This window comes from Limanda limanda, chromosome 10 (assembly GCF_963576545.1).
Source record: "Limanda limanda chromosome 10, fLimLim1.1, whole genome shotgun sequence".
NCBI classification, from domain to species: Eukaryota; Metazoa; Chordata; class Actinopteri; order Pleuronectiformes; family Pleuronectidae; genus Limanda; species Limanda limanda.
In genome coordinates, this window is record NC_083645.1 from 23808748 (window position 1) to 23831995 (window position 23248).

The window sequence follows — 23248 nt, forward strand, 5'->3', positions numbered from 1 at the left end:
TTGTTTGTATGGATTTAGGCCCCAAACGGGGTAGACAAGGGCTGCTATTGTTTAATTCCTATTCTGGAAAGGAAATGAATGCCTCCACTGGTTTGGCAGCATTGCCCTGCTGCTCTCTGTCTGACAAATGAAGGTGTAAAGTGATGTCATGTTATTGTTGCACCAAGGAAATGACCGGGGGGGGAAGTTGACAGTAAAAAAAAAAGAGAGCTGGGATTAAAGTCTGTAACTGGTATGCACGGAACGCCATGAGCAGTTTTGGGCGAGCAGCTTTGAAATACCCCTGAGGATTTTTCTTATCGAGAGCAGCATCTCGGTCTGTTTTCCCTCCAGCGTGGGGCCACCTGTGTTCCTGGAAGGATTCGTTTGGAAGAGGAAGGGCCAGGGATTAGATGGCGTTACTGGTGTTAGCTTAGAAGCCTGAGCTACTTCCCAAAAGTCCAAAAGCCAGCAGTTTTTTCTTTTGTCTTTTTATCCAGCTCCACACAATGAGCAGAATCTCAGATGCAGCCTTCATCAGCGTGCCCCAGTTTCAGCTGTTCCCTCATTGCTATTGGTCTGATCTCTCTCCTTCCCGTTTCTGCTCTGAGTTTGTCCCTTTTTCTTCCCAAAGATGGGAATAAACATGAAGATGAGAGCGAACGCGAAACACCTAAGTGGCTTTGAAAGCAGACATCAAACGCCCTCAGCTTTTGATCTCAGCACTGGGAGGAAAAGAAGCGTAAAGAATCATCTGTTAGAATAAATCCAACTAGGGTGTTTTTTTATATGTTAATCGTTTGAAACGAAGCAAAAAGAAAATGCAAGAGGTTGCTTTGGATTCGATGCTCTCATCTCTATGTCTTAAAACTTTTAATACGTCTTCTCTCCGTGCACTTTGTGGTGATTGTGTTTGGCGCCGTCTAAAAGAAGACCAGTAAGAAAGGGGAAAAAAAAGAGGAGAAAATTAGACCGGAAAATGCAGGGCCCACCGAGTGGAAAGGATGGGGTCCTTTACATTCTTTCCATAGAGTCAATCTGAAATATTTGAGACTCAAGCCACAATTGATGGTTTTGCATATTTCTCCCTGTGAGGCTGCATTGGAGTGGCGCTGTTATTCACCCTGATGTCACTGTGGCATGGGGGGGAAGAAAAATAAACCTACAACACCGCCACCTAGTGGTGCCTTTGTGTCTGGGTTACTTAATACTTATTGCTACAGAGGTTAAAGGAAGTTCCTCCTCTTGTACAGTCAACAAATTGAATTCCCTGTGACTGACAAAGGTTCCAGCAGTGACATTCCTCCTGTTTCTCTTCTAGTCTGTTTTGAATTCTGTGACTTGATCCCAAATCACATTTATGAGAAACTCATATCTGGGGTTATGATGCAAGGTTTTGTGTTATGAAAAAGGTTTTTTGTTGCCTCATGTTTGTGCTTAGTAGCAATGAGGGAAGAAAGAAAGAGGAAAAGGTGGTGATGAAAGATAGAAGGTCTCGGTCATTGACCTGTTGTGAGCACATAGTTACATAAGTGGGACGTTGCCGTAACATAGGTGGTTTGTGTGTTTTTCACAACTAGGCCACCTCACCCCCCCAGAGCAGGTGTCAGTGTGTGAGAGGTTAGAGAAAAAACATTTGGTGTTATGCATTTGATCAATTCTGTGTAAAATACAAGTGTTAGGTAAATGTATTTAATTAATTAATAAAAGTCTAAAAACACAGTACAGAATATTGACCTATGAGGACATAGATGAGCCAAATTCCACTATTCGAGAAAAGGTGCACTAGTGGCATAATTTGTGCATATTAATTGCAATAGAGATCTATGGGGGAAAACCTAACTCATTAGAGGTCAAAGGTCAGGTTTATATCTACAGAACATATATTACAACATCCTTTTCAACACTACGTTTCCAGCTTGCCACATTTAGAGTTAGACTTTTGTCGATATTGATTAAACCTCTTGATTTGTTTTAAATGATTCTCCTTGTTAAAAGTTAAAACAAGGAGGACGATATTGTAAGAGACAGCTTAAATGCAAAGGACCTAGTGTGTATCAGCTTTAAACTCCTGTTAAAACGTGTGTAAATCAGGTCGGCCACTGCACAAACTGAAATTACTTCTACACAAAGTTAACTGTACACATGTTCTGTACATATCTTGTGCTTGAAACTGAAACTAACTGGTCGACTTCATCATCACATTAAGACAGGACTTATAATAGGTGGCCCAGTTCTCAATCCTCCACGAATCACGTGGACATTTTAAACTGCAGCTGAAGGAGTCAGGGCTGCAGTATCTTGGTTCTCCAGTAGGTTGCAGTAGATGTTAGAACATAGCCTCTGTTAAACGCTCCTGTTCAGTGTTTCACTGACCAAACGCACTGTGAACATGAGGATGTGGTTAGTCGGGATCTTGCTGTGTGATGTAACAGGGCCAGCCCCCCCCCCCAGGACAATACAGTTTCCTTTTTAAGTCTATTTATTAAAGGCCCAACCCAAATAGAGCAATAGTAATAATACGGGTTTAGGCTTCTTCAAGAGGCCGACACTTGGGTGTGTAGTTTCTTAACATAGTTTTGATATGAATTCATAGCCTGTAGTAATGTGCTGCATATTTTTTAGACTTCACATGTTTGTGCTAACAGGTGGTGATGGTTAATTTAACCTTTCCCACCTTTTGAGCTTTTTTTTATTCATTGTATGTGATAGAAACCGTTGATTTGAGTTGGACCATCTAAATGGGTGAAACATTCCGGATGTGTTACACATTATTCTTATTATTACTTTTTTGTTTTTGTTTATCCAAGGTCATGAGTCACATACCAAAAACAAGTTGGTTCTGTTATTGTTTTCTGCGTGTTTCACATTCCACAAACCCGTTTGAGCATATCATCGACTGACCTTTAAACACTGACACTGTAACCACAAATCATCCGCACATCTTGTGAAATCAAACCAGCACAAACCAAGTGTCATTCAGAGGTTTCGGTCAACAAATCACACACAACTTTCCCTAAGCGAACGATTGTTGCTCTCAGAAACACGACCCAGAGACAAGGTGGCCATTCTGTGTAGAGCGAGTGTACCACAGAGAGTCTGTTGTGCCTCCGGTCCGCTGTCGCCACGTCTACCTCCAGTTGCCCGCCGACAAAGAGATCCCAGTAGCTGCAACCAGAACCGCAACACACACACACACACACACACACACTCTGTCAGCGGCCCAGTGTGTACCAACAGACAGTGGTGGAGCTGTGCGGGCTGCCAGCTCTCGGAGAGGGCCACTTTGTTTCACCTCTGATTTGGATTCAGGCCAAACAATCTGAGAGTGGCTCACTGAGTCACTTGATGAAGTAATTGAATGGGGAGTTTACAGTTGTGCGGCATAGTTTCTTTATTTTTTTCCCCTCTGCAATGTGCTTTATGGCTTTTTATTCCAATTTTCAGTCAAAACAAATCAGTGTCCTTTTAAAGGTTTTCTGTGGTGGGAGAAGTCAGTTTCGCCTGCTGAAGGAACAAGCAGATATGTGAAGTGTCGATATTTGCATTTAACTTTCACTGAAAAAATGTATCAACTAAAATGTTTTCTTTAAATTTTAAACTTTCATATTTGCCTGTATAAGAACAATCTCTTACAACCTTGATAAGGATTAATAACTGGTCTGTGCCCTTACATTGTTAGTACAGTTAATCTGATTCTTTTCTCCTTTGTAGAAATAAGAAAACAAATGGTGTCAGGATAGTTTTCTGCCATTGATTAATTTACCAAATCAAATTATCATATCCCCTCTAATTTAAGCCCCAGAGATTGTTTGAGTGTTTACTTCTTCACCTCTGCTCCTGTGTCTGATCACACGTTTGCTCTTCCTCCTCAGGACCTGGAGATCGTCTACTCGTACCTCCACGGGATGGAGGCCCTGTCCAACCTGCGGGAGCACCAGCTGAGGTGAGTGTCTGCTCACGTTCCCGGCACTTAATTAACTCACAGCTCGATATCCCCAATCTCGCACATTTAAAATGCAAATTAAAACATAGTGACAGCTCCTCAGTTATAGTCGGGGGTGGGAAAATTAACACGGAGCCAAACAATAGTGCCATTCGTCACTATAACCACTTAAAGGTTGGAGTTGTTTTACTCTCTGAAAAGAAGATGTGGTGGATTTTAATTATTGTGTCAAACTCTCAGGATTAATCATGTCAGTAGTCATTTTATTTCGTATTCTTAAGTTTTTCCCTGACATTTTATACATTAATAAAATACTTGAGAGCAAAATCAATAAAGGAAATCAGTGATTTTAGTTTGCAGCCCTAATTTCCCCCAAATGGTTTGTTATATTTAAGTTGATTCAGGAAGGTAGAAAGGGACCAGTCAAAAGAAGTTTATTGTAGTATAACCTATATAAACCTTCAAACCTGAGATGGCGTTAACATCCTGTTCAGCCCCTCCTATGATTTCTACCTTCATCTCTCCTGTTACCACGTCGGCGTTCCCTTCTTTCCCGTCTTTCCCGTCTGGCGTGAACTATCCAAACAGTGCATGTCAGAAGTCTGTTCCCAGCATGCCTTGTGTGCATACATGTGGATTATACTGGCGAGGGAACAATGTAGCAGTACATGACCCGCGAGCTGGAACATTCCTCTGCGTGACCCCTCAGAGGCCTCCCACCCTGCAGTAACCCCCCTGCCCCCCCCACCTACCTCCTCGCTGTTTGGATCCTGCGGAATGTCCCCGTGGTCCCACAGACCAACCCACCACCGCCACCACTGCTGCCAACTTCATCGGAGCGGTTGTGGGTTTTCCTATCTTTGAAAAAAAAAAGGGGGAAAAACGAAATTCCCGGGCCAACCAGAGATCGCACCAACCATGGGATTGTGATATAGTTCATTCTTCTGCAGGAATGTGTTGTTTTTCTTCTGTGGTTCTTGTTCACGGCGACTTTTGCTTTTTAGCGGCAGGATTGTTTTTCTGTACTTGTGCAGAGGGGGGGCTACACGACGACAGCCGCCCCCAGCTTCTCTTAAAGCCCCTTTTTGTTTTGATCAGCTTCTGTTTATTGTAGTAGCCGGCCTGTAATGTTGAGGCTTTCTTGTCTCCTCTGGGAAAGCCTGATATGGGTGATTTTTTTTTTCCCCCAGTCTTTATGTGGAGGAAAAGGGGGTTTGATTCCAAATATCAGACAGTGTGTCTAATACATATAGTTTAAAAATAACAGCACTTGAAAAGGTATTTCAAACTAGGAAAAGCATTTCACTAATAGGAGCTGTGGGAGCGCAAAGTACATCTGTGCATAAATTATGAAGGGAAAGTAATGCACAGTGTCCGCCTGATGAAATGTCTAATCCCTTTACATTGGCATGAGGAGCCGCGTGACTCGTCGGTTAATTGTCGAGATCCCAACACATAACTAGCGGTCTCTGCTGCCCTTAAACACGGCACTAAACCATCAGCTGCCACAGTGCAGCCGCCTGGCTTTAATTGGCCTGGACGCGTTCCAGGTGACGCAAGCGCTACCGGCAGCGTGTCGCTAATTAAATTGACATGTTTAGCACTTGTTCATCTCGTTATTCAAATCAATCAATGTGTAATGGGTCAATTGATTCTTTCTTATTTGAGTGTTAAATGCACGTTTAAAAAAAAAGATAGACGACATAAAAAAAGATGCTTGGTGATATAACTGTCATATTTGTATCTAAAACTTAATCAGTAAACATTAAAAACAGAGTTTATTTTTAGTAAACGCACACAATCTACAGCAGAATCCATTGTAGAAGCGGCAGAAAAAAACAACCTCCCCACTCAGCAGTAGAGCCACTACATAGTAGAATGAGTCACAATGAGCTCACTACTATGCTCTTGTTCTTAACATGGTGTCACCATTGTTCTCTCCATCTGTAGTACAACCGACTACTTTCCACTCAACCTTTTCAAGCTAAACTCTACTTCCATGTTTTGTTTATCAGCAACAAGCTCAATATGTGTCACTGAAATTTAGAAAATCGTCAGTTGTATATTTTTTGCCAGAAGGTAAAAGATAATATTTCAACTCATTGGAGCGTGAAGTTTCACATTGACTTCATTTAGCAAAGCAAACCGTGTCTTTACCACAGCTACATATTGATTCTATTATTTTCTTTTCTTTGTTTTGTCTGTTTTGTTATAATGTTAATCAACCTTTTATTCAATGAAAGGTTTGTATTTCCTCCTGTTGTTCTCTGACCATCCTTCCCTCTCTGCTCTGTCCCTGCAGGATAATGTGTGAGACGGTTCGTTATGAGAGACACGAGGCCAACGAGGTTCTATACTAGTAAGTAACACAATGTCTGGTTGTGTTTGTGTGTGTGTGCGTGTGGTTGCCTGTGCGTAAATGGTTATTGATGATATTTGGTGTAATTCTTGCATCTCTACCAGCGTATGAAAAAAGAGAAAAACTGTATGCAGCCAGTGTAAGATTATTCAAATTCAGTATGATCAAAACATACTGTGGAACGACCAATAAAAACTCACGTCTTAATGAAGATGAGTGTGTTACCAAACCACTGAGGACCAAAGAGTGATTCCCAGTCTAATTTCAGCTCGATTATTTACGTCACTGTTTACCGAATTTAGAAAAGTAGCTTATAGCCCCACAAACATTTCAGCCAACGGGTAGAAAACCAATTAGTTGTGTTGTTTTTACGTTTCCTTCCTTTGAGCTATGTGTTGTGGAGGGTTAATATGATTGGAAAGCTGTTTCCAGCTTGCAAGTGTGTTTGGATCCTCGCTGAAAGGCTGCCACAACTGCATTAAGCAGAAAAACACACACAGTTTGTTTGACTGGTGTCACATGTTGACGTCTTCCAAACACCCATGGTGAGAATTGAGACAGTTAATTAACTCTATCAGCGTCTCAAGGAGCTGGAGAGGGCACCTCGCCGTCCCCCCCTGCATCCTGATCCCCAGCATGTGTGCGTGAGTCCTCTGTGTGTGTGAGTGTGTGTGTGTGTCCTCTGTGTGTATGTGTGTGTGTGTGTGTGTAGTGTGAGGGATGATGAGGAAGAGTCAACACCTCATTAGAAGCCCACTTGGCGGTGTGGGAGCTGATTAAACAATAGGAATGCAGATTAAGCAGTGGTCGCATAATAGACTCCAGTTCCTGCAAGATTCCCTCAGGCCCATCACACACACACACACACACTCACATACCCACACACACACACACACACACACAGTATCAGGCCAACTTTACATTGACGCTAACCTACTCTAATCATTATACATGTCAGAAATTGCTTCTAACGTCAGCAGAACCAATTACCAGTGGTATTGTCATCACACTGTCGTAATATTTATCCTGTCAGACAACTTTGTGATCATGAAGAGTAAGTCGATGGTCGTCTCACTGCAGCAATGCACGAGTGACGGGCAGAATTTATTAGCTGCGACTTAATCACTATGTTAGACTTGTGACGTGTTACAACACAAACAAACAGAAAGTAATATACTCTCACTAATAGGCTTTAGTTTTAAGATAAATCACTTCTGCTTGATTTACATCTAGGGTCCACGGTATTCTGGAGTCCCAAAGCTTCTAAGACGGAGACTTTAGAAAAGGCTTCTGTCCTTATTTCAATTTGAAAATGTTTAATTCTGGACAGACAAAAACTGACTCTTTGGAAATGGAATAAAAAATGTGTGGATGCAGCCTTTAACTCAGTATATCTGTCATACAGAGCAGAAATTCACCAGCTGACACTCAGTGGAGTTACCAGGTTGTTTGTCTCACACCAGATCTCAGCTGTGATGCACATGTTTGGTGTTTTCTGACAGAAAAAAAGTTGAAGGACAAAATATTCCCGACTCTCTGCAGAAATGTTTGATGAAAACATTTGCAGATAATCTTTGGTGTTACATGCATGCAGCGATTTCAATGTCTTTGTGTGGAAGCAGTCAAAGAGAAGAACATGACAACCTGCAATTTGCTTAATTTGACCTTCGGCAAAAGCACAGAAACACAGCAGGTCGTTTTCCTTTTGGTTTATTGGTTAATTTAATTTGCACTAATCTGTACACTTCTTTCTTCTTGGAACAACTGTTTCTTCGCATTGAATTTGTGTGAATCTGCCCAAGTGTTTGCGTGCCTGCATGTATTAACCTATAAAAGCCAGTGGCGGCTCCCCCTGATAAGAGCTGGGTGTTAAACAGCAGTCGATCAGATTGAGTTGCCTCCTTTGCGGGATCCTAATCAGTCTCCTCTGAATATACAAGCTTCTAACTGCCTGTCTTCGTTTCCTCATCCGTTTGAGAAGCGGCAGTAATCTGCCGGGGAATGGGGGCTTTAAAAGTCAATGGGGGAATTTAATGTGATCCTATCTCAATTAAGTTGTAAAAATTGTATGGGTTGTACATTGAGATGCTCGTAAAGAGAGTTAATTTCCTCAAGTCAAAGGGCACCTTCAAATTAAATATACTTTTAGTAAAATCCATAATGACATTTGTTAAGAGGATAATGTCGTCAGTTTACACCGTTTACAAACCATAAGTTAAAATATTTAGATAGCATTGGCCGCTCAAAAATTGCCATTTCATTTTCTCAGTCTGTGAATCTCACTATTTCAGCTCCAGATTTTATTTGAGTTGAAGTTCTTGAATAAGTAAAGCAGATTCTACGTCGACTGGAGAAAACAATGATTTATTGCTGAGCTGTGTTATATCACTTCCCTGGCTTCATATAAATCCTGCCTTATATCATGTGCTTATATGATTTAAGCAAGATAATATCCAGTAGAACATTTATCATAGAAATAAATCCTGTATGTCTGTGTATTTATTGTTCTGCCGAATGCTGGATAAAACCACTGAGATTCATTTAAGTATCAGAGTTAATGTTGCACACACTCAGCGCCTCACTTTGCCATATCGCTGGCAGTTGGATGTCCTGGAGGATAATACCTTAAAAAGTACTCGTTTCTCCGGCTCGGGGCTGTAGATGGCCTGAGTGCAAACACAACATGCACAGATACAAACACACAGTTCCACTTAATATCTCATGACAACATCCCAGAGCCTGAGCCCTCTCAGGATTTACCACCCAGAGATTATCGTGCTAAAGCCGTCCTGAGATGGAGGCTGACCTGGCACATTTTATAGTGGCCGGTAAAGTGTTTGCTCGACCTTTAACCTCCTCCCATGTCGGCCCTTTCAGTGCAGGACTTGGCTTTGACCTGAGCTAAACCGGAGCGTCTGTGCTTATACAACCATAATAACAAATGCTAATTTTTTGTTGGAGTGGTGCAGTTGACTTCTTGGCTGTCTTGGTTTGAACCATTGAATAACCAACGAAGCATTTAATCAAGGCTGAAAGGATCATTTTTTTTTAAAACGATGAATCATTTGAATAGATTTTGAAGCTAAAAAGCTTATAATTCAGGTATCGGTCCACTTACCAAGCCAGATTTGATCAATCTCAATGAAATCGGTTAAATTTTGCAAGTTAAAGACATTTAATAATTATTCCTGGAGCAGAAGCTTTGTCCAGATCTTCACCAAAACACTAGTTTGAGCACATGTCCCATCCTTCCACAAGATTTCATGGAAATGCATTTTGTTAACCAGCTGATAGACAATCGCAAAAGCCTCCTTTGCAGAGGTATTGATTGCTATGTTCATCGCCTCATGTTATGCAGTCCATGTTTTCCCTCCTCTGTATTATTACGTTTAATGAATGTGAAAGTCAGGCCACCCATAGGAGGTTATGTCAGCTTTTATCAGCTGGAGTGGAAGTGCTTTGAATGCCACCTACATAGCACTTCATGAAAAACCAATTAATGCAAGCAGCCCCATCGACCAGTTGCATAATGTCACTTTATTACTTGTTTTAATGGGAACAACAACTGAGTCTGAATACATTTGCCCTTTCCTTTATTTTTGTTCTGGGTGAACATGATGTAATAAAACGTACCTTCACACGTCTGATTCTGCTTTGCTGTGTGACCGTCACACTGAAATCCAATTTTTTACTGTCACAGTCACAGAGCTTTATGTGCTGATTGAAATAATTAAAACAGGAAGAATCACATTTTGTACCTTGGCGCTGAGCTGCTTCAGTCAAAAATCAAACCGTCTCCAGAAGAAAAGAGAAACATCGTAGAAACAGTTCGATATTTTAACCTCCGGCCGCGGTTCAGAGGTTGTGACGACGCTCCAGTGCAGCTGTCGGGAACGTTGAACCCCCCTCACCCCCCCTCACCCCCCGACCAGTGCAGCTCCTATACTCACTATGAGTCTGCTGGCCTTCAGACGAGGGGTCACATCAGGGTAGACCAGGGAACTGATTGGATGAACTAACTGGAAAAAAAAATCCCCACATCCCAAAGACCAGTCGGCTTTAATCACCACACACTCCATTACAGAAGGTACAGTGTGGCACAGTCAATAGAAGAAAAGCAGTAAAGTTAAATATATATGCTTCTTAGAAAGCAGTTTCAGAACAACCCTCGAGATTTTTGGTTTTTTAAATCGTGTAAATCCTAAACAGATTGGAGTTGACACCAAGTCCCATCCCACGCCATCACTACAGTTTTTTTTCCCGTCAAGTTTTATTCTTCGAACCTTTAAAATGTGGTATGAATACTTTATTTCATAAAGTCACCCACGCCATTGTGGTATTGAGAGTTTCATTGTGAAAGCTTCACCACAATAACAAATTAAAATGGTCCTATTTTTAGTTACTCGTTTATATTTTTTGCCTCTGAATGTGATTCTCAGGAGAAACATTTCTTTTGTTATGAAATTCTAAGTTTCCAAACAAAATGGCTGTTTAGTCCAGAACCTCTTCACCCTTGTGTTTTGTTGAAATTGGCTTATTTTACTGATTGTAAAGGGCAACACAGACTTTGCTGCTGTATTTGCACAATCAGCCATATTTTAGTATTTTTTACTGACTATGTTAAATCCCCATAATTATTCGGTTTTTGTAAGTATATGTAATATATACAGTAATTTTAAGGTCAAGCTGAAAGAGTTGAATCATTTAGGAAATTGACAAATCAATTTCAACAATCAACTAATCATTTTAGCCATTTATCTATTTATTAAGATGTGAAACATACTTAATAAACAGATACTATGAATTTTAGACTAAACCCTCACCTTTTGACTCCTGATATTTTTCAGTATTATTCATCATTTTAAGGACCAGAGCCTTAATCAAATAATCAGGAAAACATTGATTGTCAGATGAATCAATAGTAAAAATAACAAAAAGCCTTATTAAGAGACAACAATGGACAGTAACTCATTGTACGTGTGACTCACTGAGAGGATAATGAACAAACACAAGTTAAATAACCTAATTAGACTTACTTAAGTGTAATAGTACCTGGTGTACGTTTTTTTTTACGCAAGTTTTCCAGGTGGTTTCTCCAGAGAATTGTGATGCATAATTTTCTGCAACATCAGTTTTTCGTTTCCATTTCCCTTTTTAAAAATCAAAGTCATTTGATAAGACTCATCCCGTGAAAGTCTTGATGCAATAATCACTTTCCCCCGGTCGTCTTCCTCCCCTCCGCCGTCTCCATGGCTCTCACATAACCTGCTTCCCCACTGTTAAAGGCTTCCCAGTGGGGCTTTTGGTGGATGATGTTTAGTGTTTGACAATCGCTTCTAGTACGCGTGACCCAGTTCAGTCAAGCTGTCGCGGCGCATAAGAGTCTCCTATCTCCTACTTTTTTTTTTTGGTGTTGTATCTTCTCTTCTTCCTCATCCTCCTCCTCAGACTCTTCCTTTTGCTCGGCGCATCTGCTTGCCAGCAATTAATAATTCAACGTTTCATTCGTCGTCGTCGGTCGTCTCCGAATGCAAAGAAGAGCCATGAAAGGATGGAGCGAGTCTGGAGGGAGGAGGATGGGGACCAGCGGAGGGAAAGAGAGAGAAAGTGCGATGGTGTTGGATGGAACAAGGGAGATATTTTTTGCTGTGTGTCAGTAGGGCGTGCTGTCTCCAGCCTCATTAGCTGTACGAGGAGAGGAGGAGGAGGATGAGGATGAGGAGGAGGAAGAGGAGGAGGAAGGCGGCGAGACTTTGTTCTCAATGATTAAAAAAAAAAAGAAACTCCGTCAGCGCAGTGGTGCTGGGTGTGGATCTACGTGTCTGTGTGGAGGGTGGATGTGGAGTAAGTGCAGCCATCCTTTACCTTTCTGTAAGCAGAAAGCAATCCCACCCGGCTGATGTCTGGCTACTCATTGATTTTTCCTTCTCCCTCTGCTTTCAATTAAGAAGTCTCACTCAGACCAGGTGATTCTGCGATTATCAGACAAGCTGCTGCTTTATTTACACCAGAGCAGCTTCACCTGAGTTCAGCTCGGTGAGCAGACGCCCTTCTTCTCTGAGGTCACGTATTAAAGCTCAGACTGGTAACCACACACAGAGACACATTGATTTGAATCGTCTGGGTAGAGGCTTTCAGAGACATATCAGCAATATGATACGATATGAAAACTTTATTTATTTGGTCGTATTTGTATTTTCTATTACTCCCCGACTCAGTCTTAGTATTGACCCCTAGAAATCCATATCAGTCAGGATTTAAATAATATATTTATTGCCTTTTTCCTGCTCAGCTTAGCTAACTAGCTTCTGGCTGCAGCGATATTGTCACAGAAATTAAATCATAATAATTAACTAAAATAATGAAATTGTAATGAAATGAAAATGAAAGCAGTTTTTCTTTACTGACAAGTACTTTCCCACCAGCGCAGCAGAAACTTCACTGTTCCTGTCAAATTTCCCAGCTCTGTAGAAAGATGGTATCAGTGTCACGTGTCATGAGGAAACTTCCCTTCTTCGAGTCTCTACTTCCATTTTACTGTAAGGGGGGCTTTTCGTTGAAGCCTTTGACCGACCATCGGCACCCAACATATTTTTCTTTTATTTCTTTTCACAAAGATCCACACATTTTCAGAAAAACACACACACACACACGGAAGTTTATTTAAAAGGAAAATGTTATTTATCAAAGTCCAGGTTCGACAGAGACTCAAAATAAAAGTACAACAGACCATGTTGGTACAACAACAGTTTGAACTGACCCCCGCACAATGTGTGCATATGTTCCGTTGTGTCCTTTGAGCCTTTCGGCGGCTTGCATCCAAATGAAAGGCCGGCCGCATTAACCTTTTTATCCGTCGCCGTGGCATTTGTTTACAGTGCCTTCGCAGTAGGTTAACATCTCTGATAATCCTGCGTGTACCGAGTGTTCACTGAGATTCAGAGTATCTCGGCCTTGAGAGATTATCCCTCTGCTATCCATGAAGGCCCAAGGGTAAACCCGATGAGCGTGGAAATGGAATTACTGCATTTAACAACTATGTTATCAACATGCTCTATTAACCCTGACAGCCCCTATTTAAATACTGAAATGTATGCTTTTAGTTCATCTAAACAGATTTACCCTCTGGTTGACCTCTGACTTTCCCTCACCATGTCTGTGAAATCACTCGTTAAGTCGCGTAAATCATAAAACCTGAAACAGTGCTGACGATTTGAATTAAACCTGCAGAAACGGTGCCTTGACGAGCTTTAATGTGTCTCCACTCGTGGGTGTTTGTTTACCCGTCATGTTGTACAGACTTGACAGGCAACTGCATCATCCAGGGGTCAGTCGGAGTTTACTTTGTCTGAGATGCCCAATTTCCTCGTCTGGTGTGTTTGAGCAGGGCCACGGGTGTGGGTGGAAGAGAGATTACGCCTTAGTTCATTCGTAGGTCTCTCTCTCTCTTTCTCTCTAACACTCTGTCTCTCTCCGGTTCTCTTTCTGTCACTTTCTCCTTTTTTAATCCCAGTACTTGGCACGATGAGAGAGCTCTTTCATTGCAAATGCATTTAAACGACAGCGTTACATAAACAGGTAGATGCAGCCAATGAAAATAAAGCAGAAATACTACATTTAACATTGTGGGGCTGCCAGGCACGTGGATTATTTTGAGATTGATTAATCTGGGGGAGGATTTCACAGATCAACAGATTCATCACTTTGGTCTGTGAAATGTCAGAAAACAGTGAAACTTGTAAGTCGACCAACACACTCAAACCTAAAGGTGTTTAGTTTTCTACTGCACACCAAAGATGTTTACTCTAACAACTTATCTATTTCGGTACATGATGGATTTTTATCTTGAGCCTATGTCAATTTGTTTTGAACAGCTCGCTGTATGACATTATTTCCTATTTTATCCTAAATGTCTTCCCTGTTCTTTTCTTTCAGCCCTGACGACATTGGAGGCTGCTGGTACATCCTGTTGTCCGGCTCCGTCTTCATTAAGGAGTCCATGTTCCTGCCCAGAAGCAGGTAGGATTACTGTCAAGCTGCTTGGGGTCAGGGTGCTGTTTGATGGCTTGAACTTGGTACTGACATCTCTCCCTTCAAAGACAATTTAAAAAAAAGTCACAAAAGGGAAAAGAAGAACATGGAGTTAAAGAAAGAGCCAATCTCAATTTATTCCGTCCTAAAAAGTTAGTTTCCCATTTTATCAGCTCAATCTTTTCCAAATAAGTAAAACAGGAAACACCATTTCTAGTCAAATTGGTTACAAAGGATTACAAAAAGTATACGAGTCAAGCACATGTTGGTCGGACTTCTCATGAAGAAGAGTTCTAAGCTGATTTCGCTCTTTTCTAGCTCAAAAATCTATTTTATTTATGATGCCACTGAAGAAAATAGCTGAGGAGAAAGTGACCCCCGCTGCCAACTGTTGTTTCATGTCTTTCCAACTGCGGCACAAGATCTGAACGTTATGAATTGAACATTTGACAAATATTTGTCAGCAAGTTGATGCACATGCTTTCAATTTGCTCAGCCTGCTGGTACAGTCCAAAAAATACCAAAGCTTCTCATAGACCGTCCAGTGCGGTCGCCTCTCTGAGCTGAGAAATGGATTCATGGACGGTGCCTTGCATTTGGTTTTCTGCAAGAAACCAGAGGTGGTGTAAGAAACTTAATTCTCTAATCTGTCCTATAATATGCACACACACACACTTGTATACTGGAATGGCACCAGTAGAGCGAATAACATGGCCAAGACTCAACAGTCCAAATTCATGAAGATGTCAAAAAACACCCCATCTCTCAATGATAAGGAAAAACAAACCTCCTGGATCGGCCCCTTTATACACATCTACACCAAAGATTAATGTGTTCCTTCTCCGAGTTTTATGGAAATCCATTGTCATTTTTGCACAATCTTGCTGACAAACTAACAAACACACAGGGGTGAAAACAAAATGTCCATGCTGGGGGTAACAATGTCACGAGTGAACAAAACCCAGACATAAAGCCACAAATACCTGCAGCTTTAGACAAACCAAGCATTCAGGGACAAACTTACATAAACGTTTTTGTTGCCATAACCAGCCACAAAATGCTCCCCACCAGCCAACATGGTCTCAACAGTACAGGGTTACACACAGGCCTCAACAAGCTTCTCTCCTGATCAGCAGATTTAAGTATGAAACTAAACAACCCCTTAGTTCCAGACTGTAAAAAACTATCCAGTAACAACAGCAAAGGATATGTGCACATCCCACAGAAAAAGTCCAGCAGATAAAGGGGAATTAAAACCAGTTTGTACCTGTTACACAATAGACAATTCTTTTCATAGACAAATATAAAAAATACATTAATAAACATCAACTCACGTATAAAATTATGTTTTAACCACTTACAGAAGTGAGGGAAAACAACTGTTTGACTTTAGCCTTCAAAATAAAAGCCTTGTTAAATCCACATAGGATTTTATTGAAATTGAGGCAAATGTTAAGCATTTAAATAAACATGTCATTAGTGGTATACAACCCCATATAATGTACCGTTGTGTCCCCCTGTGGGTACCCACTAGTGGAGGCTGGTGTATGAAGACATAATAAATTTCATTATATTAAAACACAGTTGTAATATTGTTAAATGTCCCTCGAGGAGACGTTTTAATTGCATTACTATATCATATGTCTTACATTAAGTTTTTACAGCTCTCTGAAAACCAAAGATTAAATTATAATTTTCTGCTCATAGTAGAAAAATTATCATTAAGCACAACAATATCCTACAAGTACAGATAAATATTAACAAGAGTCCTGACGCCCAGAAATGTGTGTGAGTCACCAGCTACTTTGATTGAAAGAGAGCGTGCAACACTGAAGGGGAAAAATAATGATCTTATTCTGTTGTCACACCCCCCCCCCCGGCTTTGTTGACAGTGTTTGAAGTCACACTCAATATTTCATGATTTACATATAATTCATCCAATTGTACCGATAAGGTAGTTTGCACAGGGAAACACAGATTTGAGCACTTGAGGTAGAGGACGATAAGTATCTGCGACACATGCAGAGGAGTAAAGCTTCATGTTCCCCTCTCTCCGTCTCACACCAGCGATCACCACCTCCTGCAGCCAAGTCCCAAATGTTAAAAAGCTGTGATTTCACAAGCGGATCTGTTACATGAACCGTTGCTGTGGGCGTCGGGAAAACAATGATCTTTTCATCCATTAAGGCTTGCATAACACACCTACGGCCACTAAGAGCTGGAGGCCGTCACTTTGTGGTGCGGCGTTGTGCCAGCAGCGCGGGGGGGGGGGTCGGCGGTGGTCATTCTCCGGATTCACGGGAACGTGGGAGGCATTTCAAATGCAAGGCCTGATCGGAAATGTGCCAAAAGGCTGGTCCCTCTCTTAAATATAACCTTTTCTGATTTGCCAAGGTGAGAGTGTGTGTGGGATGCTGCCGGGGGATTTGCAGATATTGGCAGATTAAAGTTAATGCCCGGCTTCAGGTGCTGGGAGAGGAGAGGGCTTTGAGAAATGTTTACTAAGCATATGTTCAGAAGAAGCCTGCGTAGGGCCCCTCCCAGCTGCAGGAGACTGTATAGGGGTTGGTAATTAGCTCACTGTGTTTTAGGGCGATGCCAACTGCATTGCACAAGACTGTTGTGCTGCTGTCAAATGCACTAAATTACATTGGATGCACGAATCTGGATATTGAGCAATTTCCATTGAAATCGCAGATCTAAAGTCTTGGTGATGTTGGGGGGGAAACAAGCAAGTACGATGTGTTTCAGGGACATGGTAACACAAAGCCAGTGCAGCTGCATCCGGCTCAGGTCTGGTTCCTACCCTGTTGGGTTTGGGTCACGGTCGGGTAGTTTTCTCTTGGACTTGGATGGGTCCTAAGATGCACTCTACAACACACACAAACCATTGACTGTATATAAAGCTGTATGATAATGCATCTCTTCTTCCTCCCACTATCCTGAAATGAAGCCAACATACAGTATTCAACCTTTAACCCTATGAACATGCATCAGTTTGGTAAGAACTAACTCAAAGACCAAAACATCTTTGAGAACATGCTATTTGCTGTGTACTTTGACATCGTAGTGTGGTCCATGTCCCATTCACTAACATGGGGGAGGCAGAGTTTATAATCTGTACTGCAGTTAGCCACCAGGGGGCAATAACGACACTCTGGCATCGCTTTTCTTGGAGCTGTCATGTCGTCTATCTCTATAAACAGTCCATGGCCCAAGCAGACAGTAATTACATGGGGACCTTGTATCATGCAAGTGCTGTCTGCACATTAACAGCCTCCATTTGTACAGTTTGACAAAAAGGCCCTCGCCACCGGTATCTGTCATTTATTTTGACGTGCTGAAAATTGCGTCATTTTTCATTTCTCTGACAACATCCTCTTGCAGATTTATGAATATTAACTGTTATCTGTCAGGAGCCAAAGTGGAAGTAGTGCGATGTTGTTATAGTTACAAAGTGATGGGGGGATTTTTAGGCTTTTCTTTACTCAAACCGGCCTCATTATTATAAAGGACTCTGGAGTACAGTCATCAAATGCACATTATACTCCATTATATGACCTAAATACTACAATATGTCACAGTGACACACTTACCACGATAGCGACAAAAGTAAGGATAAGTTATGTTTTGGTTAATCTGTTCTCGTGTTATCTCTCTTCTCGTGAGTCACTTCTGTTGAGCTTCTTTTCATTTACAGTATGAGGATTTGCAGATTCCATGATGTGGTTGGCTAGTAAAATGTGTTTCAGAGTGTATTCATTGAATCGACAATATAGGAGCAAGCTGGGACTACGAATGTTGCTAAATTTCTATTACCAGATTATTTTCTTGGCTCTCTATAGTTTTGACCTCTAACTCTGCCCTTTGTTTGTGGCGGCAGAATGAAAATCCATTTTTTGAGGTGCATGAAGACCCATTTCCTTTTTTGACATGATTCATTCAAAGTGAAACACAGCAGTTTCAGGGTTTCAAGGACTTGTGGGTCATGGAACTCACTCAGCTCTTGAATGTCTGTGTAAATTTCCAATTCAAGCATGAAATTCATGGCACCTGTGGTATGACTGAATTTCCTCCGCATCTGAGAGATTCTTTCTAACAGCGTATCACAATAGTTCCAACCTAACCGGACGTCATCATAAGTCACTGGAGGACGCAACTGTCACATCTCACACGTACATCGGTGTCATCACAGGAAATGCATGTGTAAATATTGAGGTGTTCTTTATTTGATTAGGAATTTCCTTATAAAAGCGTCAACTGTTGTTTTAATCAATCACTTTTGATTTAAAGTGTATTTTTAATATTTGTTTCCAACACATTAGTCTTTTTACTCCACCTAGTCTGTTAAGAGGAGGAAAGATGAGGGTAAAATGCCTCAGAAGGGAAATTGTTTGTGACACGAGGAACTGAACCGAGTCCAGCGGGACTTCCTGAAGCTTTTAAAGATGCAGTGGAGTTGGGTTTCAGCCCCCGTCTAGAGATGGCTGTGCGTATCCACACTGGCAGCGAGGTTGATAACCTGATACGACTCCATCCTTCTCTCAGTGCTTTTCTCTCGCACTCTCTTCTCCTCTCGCCTCGCTGGTCCCTGTAGTGAGATGTGATCCAGAGGGAGGATGAACGACTCTGTCTTCAAGTGAAGAAGCTGGAGCTCTGTGCCTTATTTAACCCAGAGGCCAGTGTGAGATCAGATACCACCCAAATAAATAAATCTTAATAAGTGGGTGACATGTTTAGATGCTGTACAAGCAGGCAATAAAAGTAAAGTGGTAAATTGGGGCCTTTAGTTCATCAGGCTACATGAGGACGATTCTTGTCAGGTTAAGTGATGGTGGAGTGATAAACTTGGACTTCAAGGCTCAACTTGATTTTTAAAAACAGTTTTATGACTTCAAGTTTAGTCGAAAGAATATCATCGGTCATTGGCGAAAGGTAGCTCTATCACTTGAAAGAAAAACAAGGTGATCCACTGGTTAATGTGGTAAAATGCTGCTGTTTTGAGGGTGATTGTAAGAGGGGGGGTTTCAGGTAAACAGGAATGAAGTAGTAAGTCGTCATAATGATTAATTTAGGACACCTTTCATATGAAAGATGCAACTTTAGAATACATTTAAAAAGAGAAAATTAGTCAAATAATAGTTCAGTAATGAAATAACGCATTCAATTTAACTGAAAATGCATAGTATATATTAGGGGTGCAACGATTAGTCGACGTCGTCGACAAAAATCGATGACCAAAATAGTCGCCCACGAATTTACTCGTCAATGATTCGTTGGTGACGTCATAGCGCGTGTTACTCGTGCCGCGCAGCGGAACTAAACGTCGTTTTACCGGAGGTGCTGATGGAAGTACCTGAGGAGTGAGCCATCTCGCTCCCTTCCTATCTCTGAAAGTCGCGCATGTGCAATAGCGACGAAACATGGACCAATGTCGGCGTCCGCTGCCGCGCGCAGTCGCGCACCAGGAAGTAAAAAGTTCTGCAGAACTTCATTCTTAACATGGCCCGAGAAAAACTACCTGCAGTTTCTGTACAGAGGACCTGCTCTCCAGGGCAGCAGGACACGCGCATTTGAGGAGGAGGCACGTGTGACTTAGTAACGGAGACGATGCGGACTCTGTCAGATGTTATATATACACGTTTATACCTGCGCGCGGGATTCTAGAATCCATTACAAAAATATGGTTTAAACTTTTTTTTTAACGAGTTTAAAAGCGAAATGTTATACTATTGCCTGACAAACGTCTTGTTTTAATCAAAATGATTTAGTCCGAAGAAGACTGTAGTTTTGTTTGTTGATGTTTTTATTAATGTTATTTTCCCTGTCCTTTTTTGTTAACACGAAAAATGGATACTTGATTTTTAATTTATTTTTAGTACCAGCACTTGGCCGGTTCTTGGTTCACAGTAAAAAGGGAAACTTAAATTTAAATTAATTTTTTTTATTAGCACTTTGCCTGTCCTTGGTTTTAAATGGACAAAAACTTGATTTTTCTTTGCTTTTGTGTCAACAGTACCCTTATATGCAGCAAAGTTTATTAAAAGACATTTTTTTATAATGAAGTATCTATCTTTATTGTCTTTATTTTCAGTCATCACATGCCTTGAACAACCTCAAGCTAAATTTAAAAGCTGCTTGCTAAATAATAGCTATTGAGAATTTGTGTCATTCATAATCCGATTAGTCGATTAATCGTTTCAATAATCGGTGACTAATCGACTATCAGAATAGTCGTTAGTTGCAGCCCTAGTATATATACAATATAGGCTATTTATATAGTGTATAATGGTGACAATATCTACTATCAAATATTGATCAGCAGTCTTTTTGTGGTGTTGGTCGTTATCCATGATAATGGGATGGAAACAAGCTGCTGCTGCACCTGTTCTATTTTCTTTTCTTCTTTCGGCTCAGCCAGACTGTTCTTCTCAAGTCTGATCTTGGCAATTTCTTCAGGTTTATATAAATAAAAGTGTGATATTTCTGGTTTTAAAATACACTTTGGCACAGAAGCTGTGGTGGAGTTTCAGAGAAGTTGCAAACATGGTGACATTTCTAAAATAAACTGAATTTAAATAAGAAGTGTTGATGCTGCAACTCTTGGTTTTTCTGCAAATATGCAACTTTTTCCAAACAATAGACAAAAGTCTTAAAATACCCAAAGACTTTAAATGAAATGAAACATTGAAATAGTGATTTAAATAGACGGCAACAGAAAAAGCACCTCAATATTTAGTTGGAGCTTCCAACTTTGGTATTTAATAAACATTTAATAATATTTGTATTAATATCACACTGTGTGAAACTTCCACCTCTGATGTGCCTTTAGCCTTAATATTGTTTCACTTCCCTTGCTGCCGTTTGCCTTTTAATGACATGAGTGGAAATCTTTTGTCAGGTCATCAACCCCATTTCCTGATCATCAGTCTTACCATAGACAAACCATAACCACATGACTTCTGAATCAGCTCATACCAGTAACCAGAATTTGTCAGCTTTACTTATTTACATTATCTGGAATAAGTTTCAGTAGCTTGCAACATTTCTTGACCGCAGCAGCGGCCCAGACAGACTCTTTTGTGACTGTAAATCACAATTCACTGATAAAGTTATTCACCAATTGAGCGAATGCAGATCTTACTCGTGTGTTTCTCAGTGTTCGATTCCCAGGATAGGAATGGTCTTAAAGTGTGATTTAACTACTCACATGGATAAGTAGCAACGATTCCCATAACTGTTGTTCCAGAGTCATAATCCATTCAGAGCAGGAGACGCTCCCTCCTATCATAAGACAACTTATACCAGGTCCAACAAAAGTTACACAAGATTTATATTAACTGTTGTTGCACGGCATATGTCTGCTAAAGCTAGGCACCAATACTTTAATATGAAAAGTTAAAGGGCCCTTGATAGGATAAATGTTCCCCGCCCCAGGTTTAATGACTTCAGGTTTGTATTAGAACAGTTTGTTCTGGGAATTGATGGATCCAGGTTGTTATTTTTATAGCTTCACCCAAGGTGGAATAGAAAGTAAACTTCCTCCACTGTTGCTTCAATTCTGACCTTCATTTTCTGTCTTTGTCAGCTTCCCCAAACTTTATCATCGTGCACCATTAAATCCTATAAAGAGAATAAGTTGGACACACGTATAAAGATCAGGCTCTGGTATGTTTGTGTTAAGTATTGACAAAAGTTGTTTGTTAGATTTAATCCCTCATTAATGTTTCTTTTTCACCAGTAAAGCAGTTTTAAGTCTAATATGAGCCTTTCTGCCTGATCATTACATTTAGCTGTTTTGTTAGCGGCCACATTCAGACTGGGATCAGTGCTAATTGATATGTATGATTTAAAGTTTGTTGAAGGGAAAACATCACTGTTTATTAATATTATTATTGTGCACTTGATGAAACTGCAAGGCTGAAGTTAACAGTACATGGATATTAAAAGAACATTTCTTATGTAAAATACATCAAATTGTTCTGATAGTAATAGACATTTTAAGTTCACCTAACTTTTTCAAAGTATTTCAAAATGAGTTGGTTTAACATTGTGTACGGAGTTGTCATCGTTCATGAATAACTTCTTCTGAAAGGGAAGGACTGAGGCTGTCGGCACATACCCTCCCTTCCATAACACGCGCACGCACACGTACACGCTCATAACTCAGTAGCAGGAAGTGAGTCGTACGCTGGAATGCTGGATGGAGTCAATACACCACATTACACAGTGAGAGAGGGAGGGACGAGAGAGAGAAAGGGGGCAGAGCCATCGGACACAGGCTGATTCACACACACACACACACGTTCAGAGTCACACACTCTCATTCTCACACACAAATCCGAGGCAGCAGCACTCGGGCGTGCACAGGAACGATATGCCGCAGTCACACCAAAGTCTCGGGACTTGAGACGTGCTTGTGGGACTTACTGTGGACTAACAGCAGTGGGACAGAAAGACGAGAGAGGATCCAGTTTTATCTTATCAGGTGGCCGTGTCTCTCCGGGAGCAGCGTGGGCAGGCAGTCGGGTGAGTGTCCAGACGACAGCAGAAGCATTTAAATCCTGTGCGTGATTCACCGAAGCGCTACCGAAAAACTTTTAAGTTGTTTTGGGGTTGTAATTTAAAAAACTGACTGTTCTGCAACACGGGAGCTGGTTCCAGTAAATCCTTCAAGTCTGGAATGTGGAGAATGACTTTGATGTTATTTTGGAATTTGAGTCGGCTGCCAGGAGAAGGGGTGTGTGCTCTTCATGTCAGGCGCCACTTTTGGGCAACTTTGAAACCAAAACACCAATGGAGCTCCTGCTGTGGGGGGGGGGAATGTGCTGGACATGAATGATTGATGGGCGATGATTGATTGAAAAAGTTTTGAGCTGGTGAGCCAAGTCGCTCTCAACTCTCAACTCTCCTCTTCAGTGGCCTTTTCTCTC

At 41.1% G+C, this 23248-nt stretch overlaps 1 protein-coding gene across 4 annotated transcripts in view; it reads left to right on the forward strand.

Annotated features, from left to right (window-relative positions):
* rapgef2b (Rap guanine nucleotide exchange factor 2b) overlaps positions 1-23248 on the forward strand; it is a 99879-nt gene that overhangs the window by 23129 nt on the left and 53502 nt on the right. For all 4 annotated transcript variants that reach the window (XM_061079055.1, XM_061079056.1, XM_061079052.1 and 1 more), the window contains exons 2-4: positions 3855-3925; positions 6228-6284; positions 14220-14303. In XM_061079055.1, the coding sequence (XP_060935038.1) occupies positions 3855-3925; positions 6228-6284; positions 14220-14303 (212 nt within the window). The remainder of the gene's footprint in view (positions 1-3854; positions 3926-6227; positions 6285-14219; positions 14304-23248) is intronic.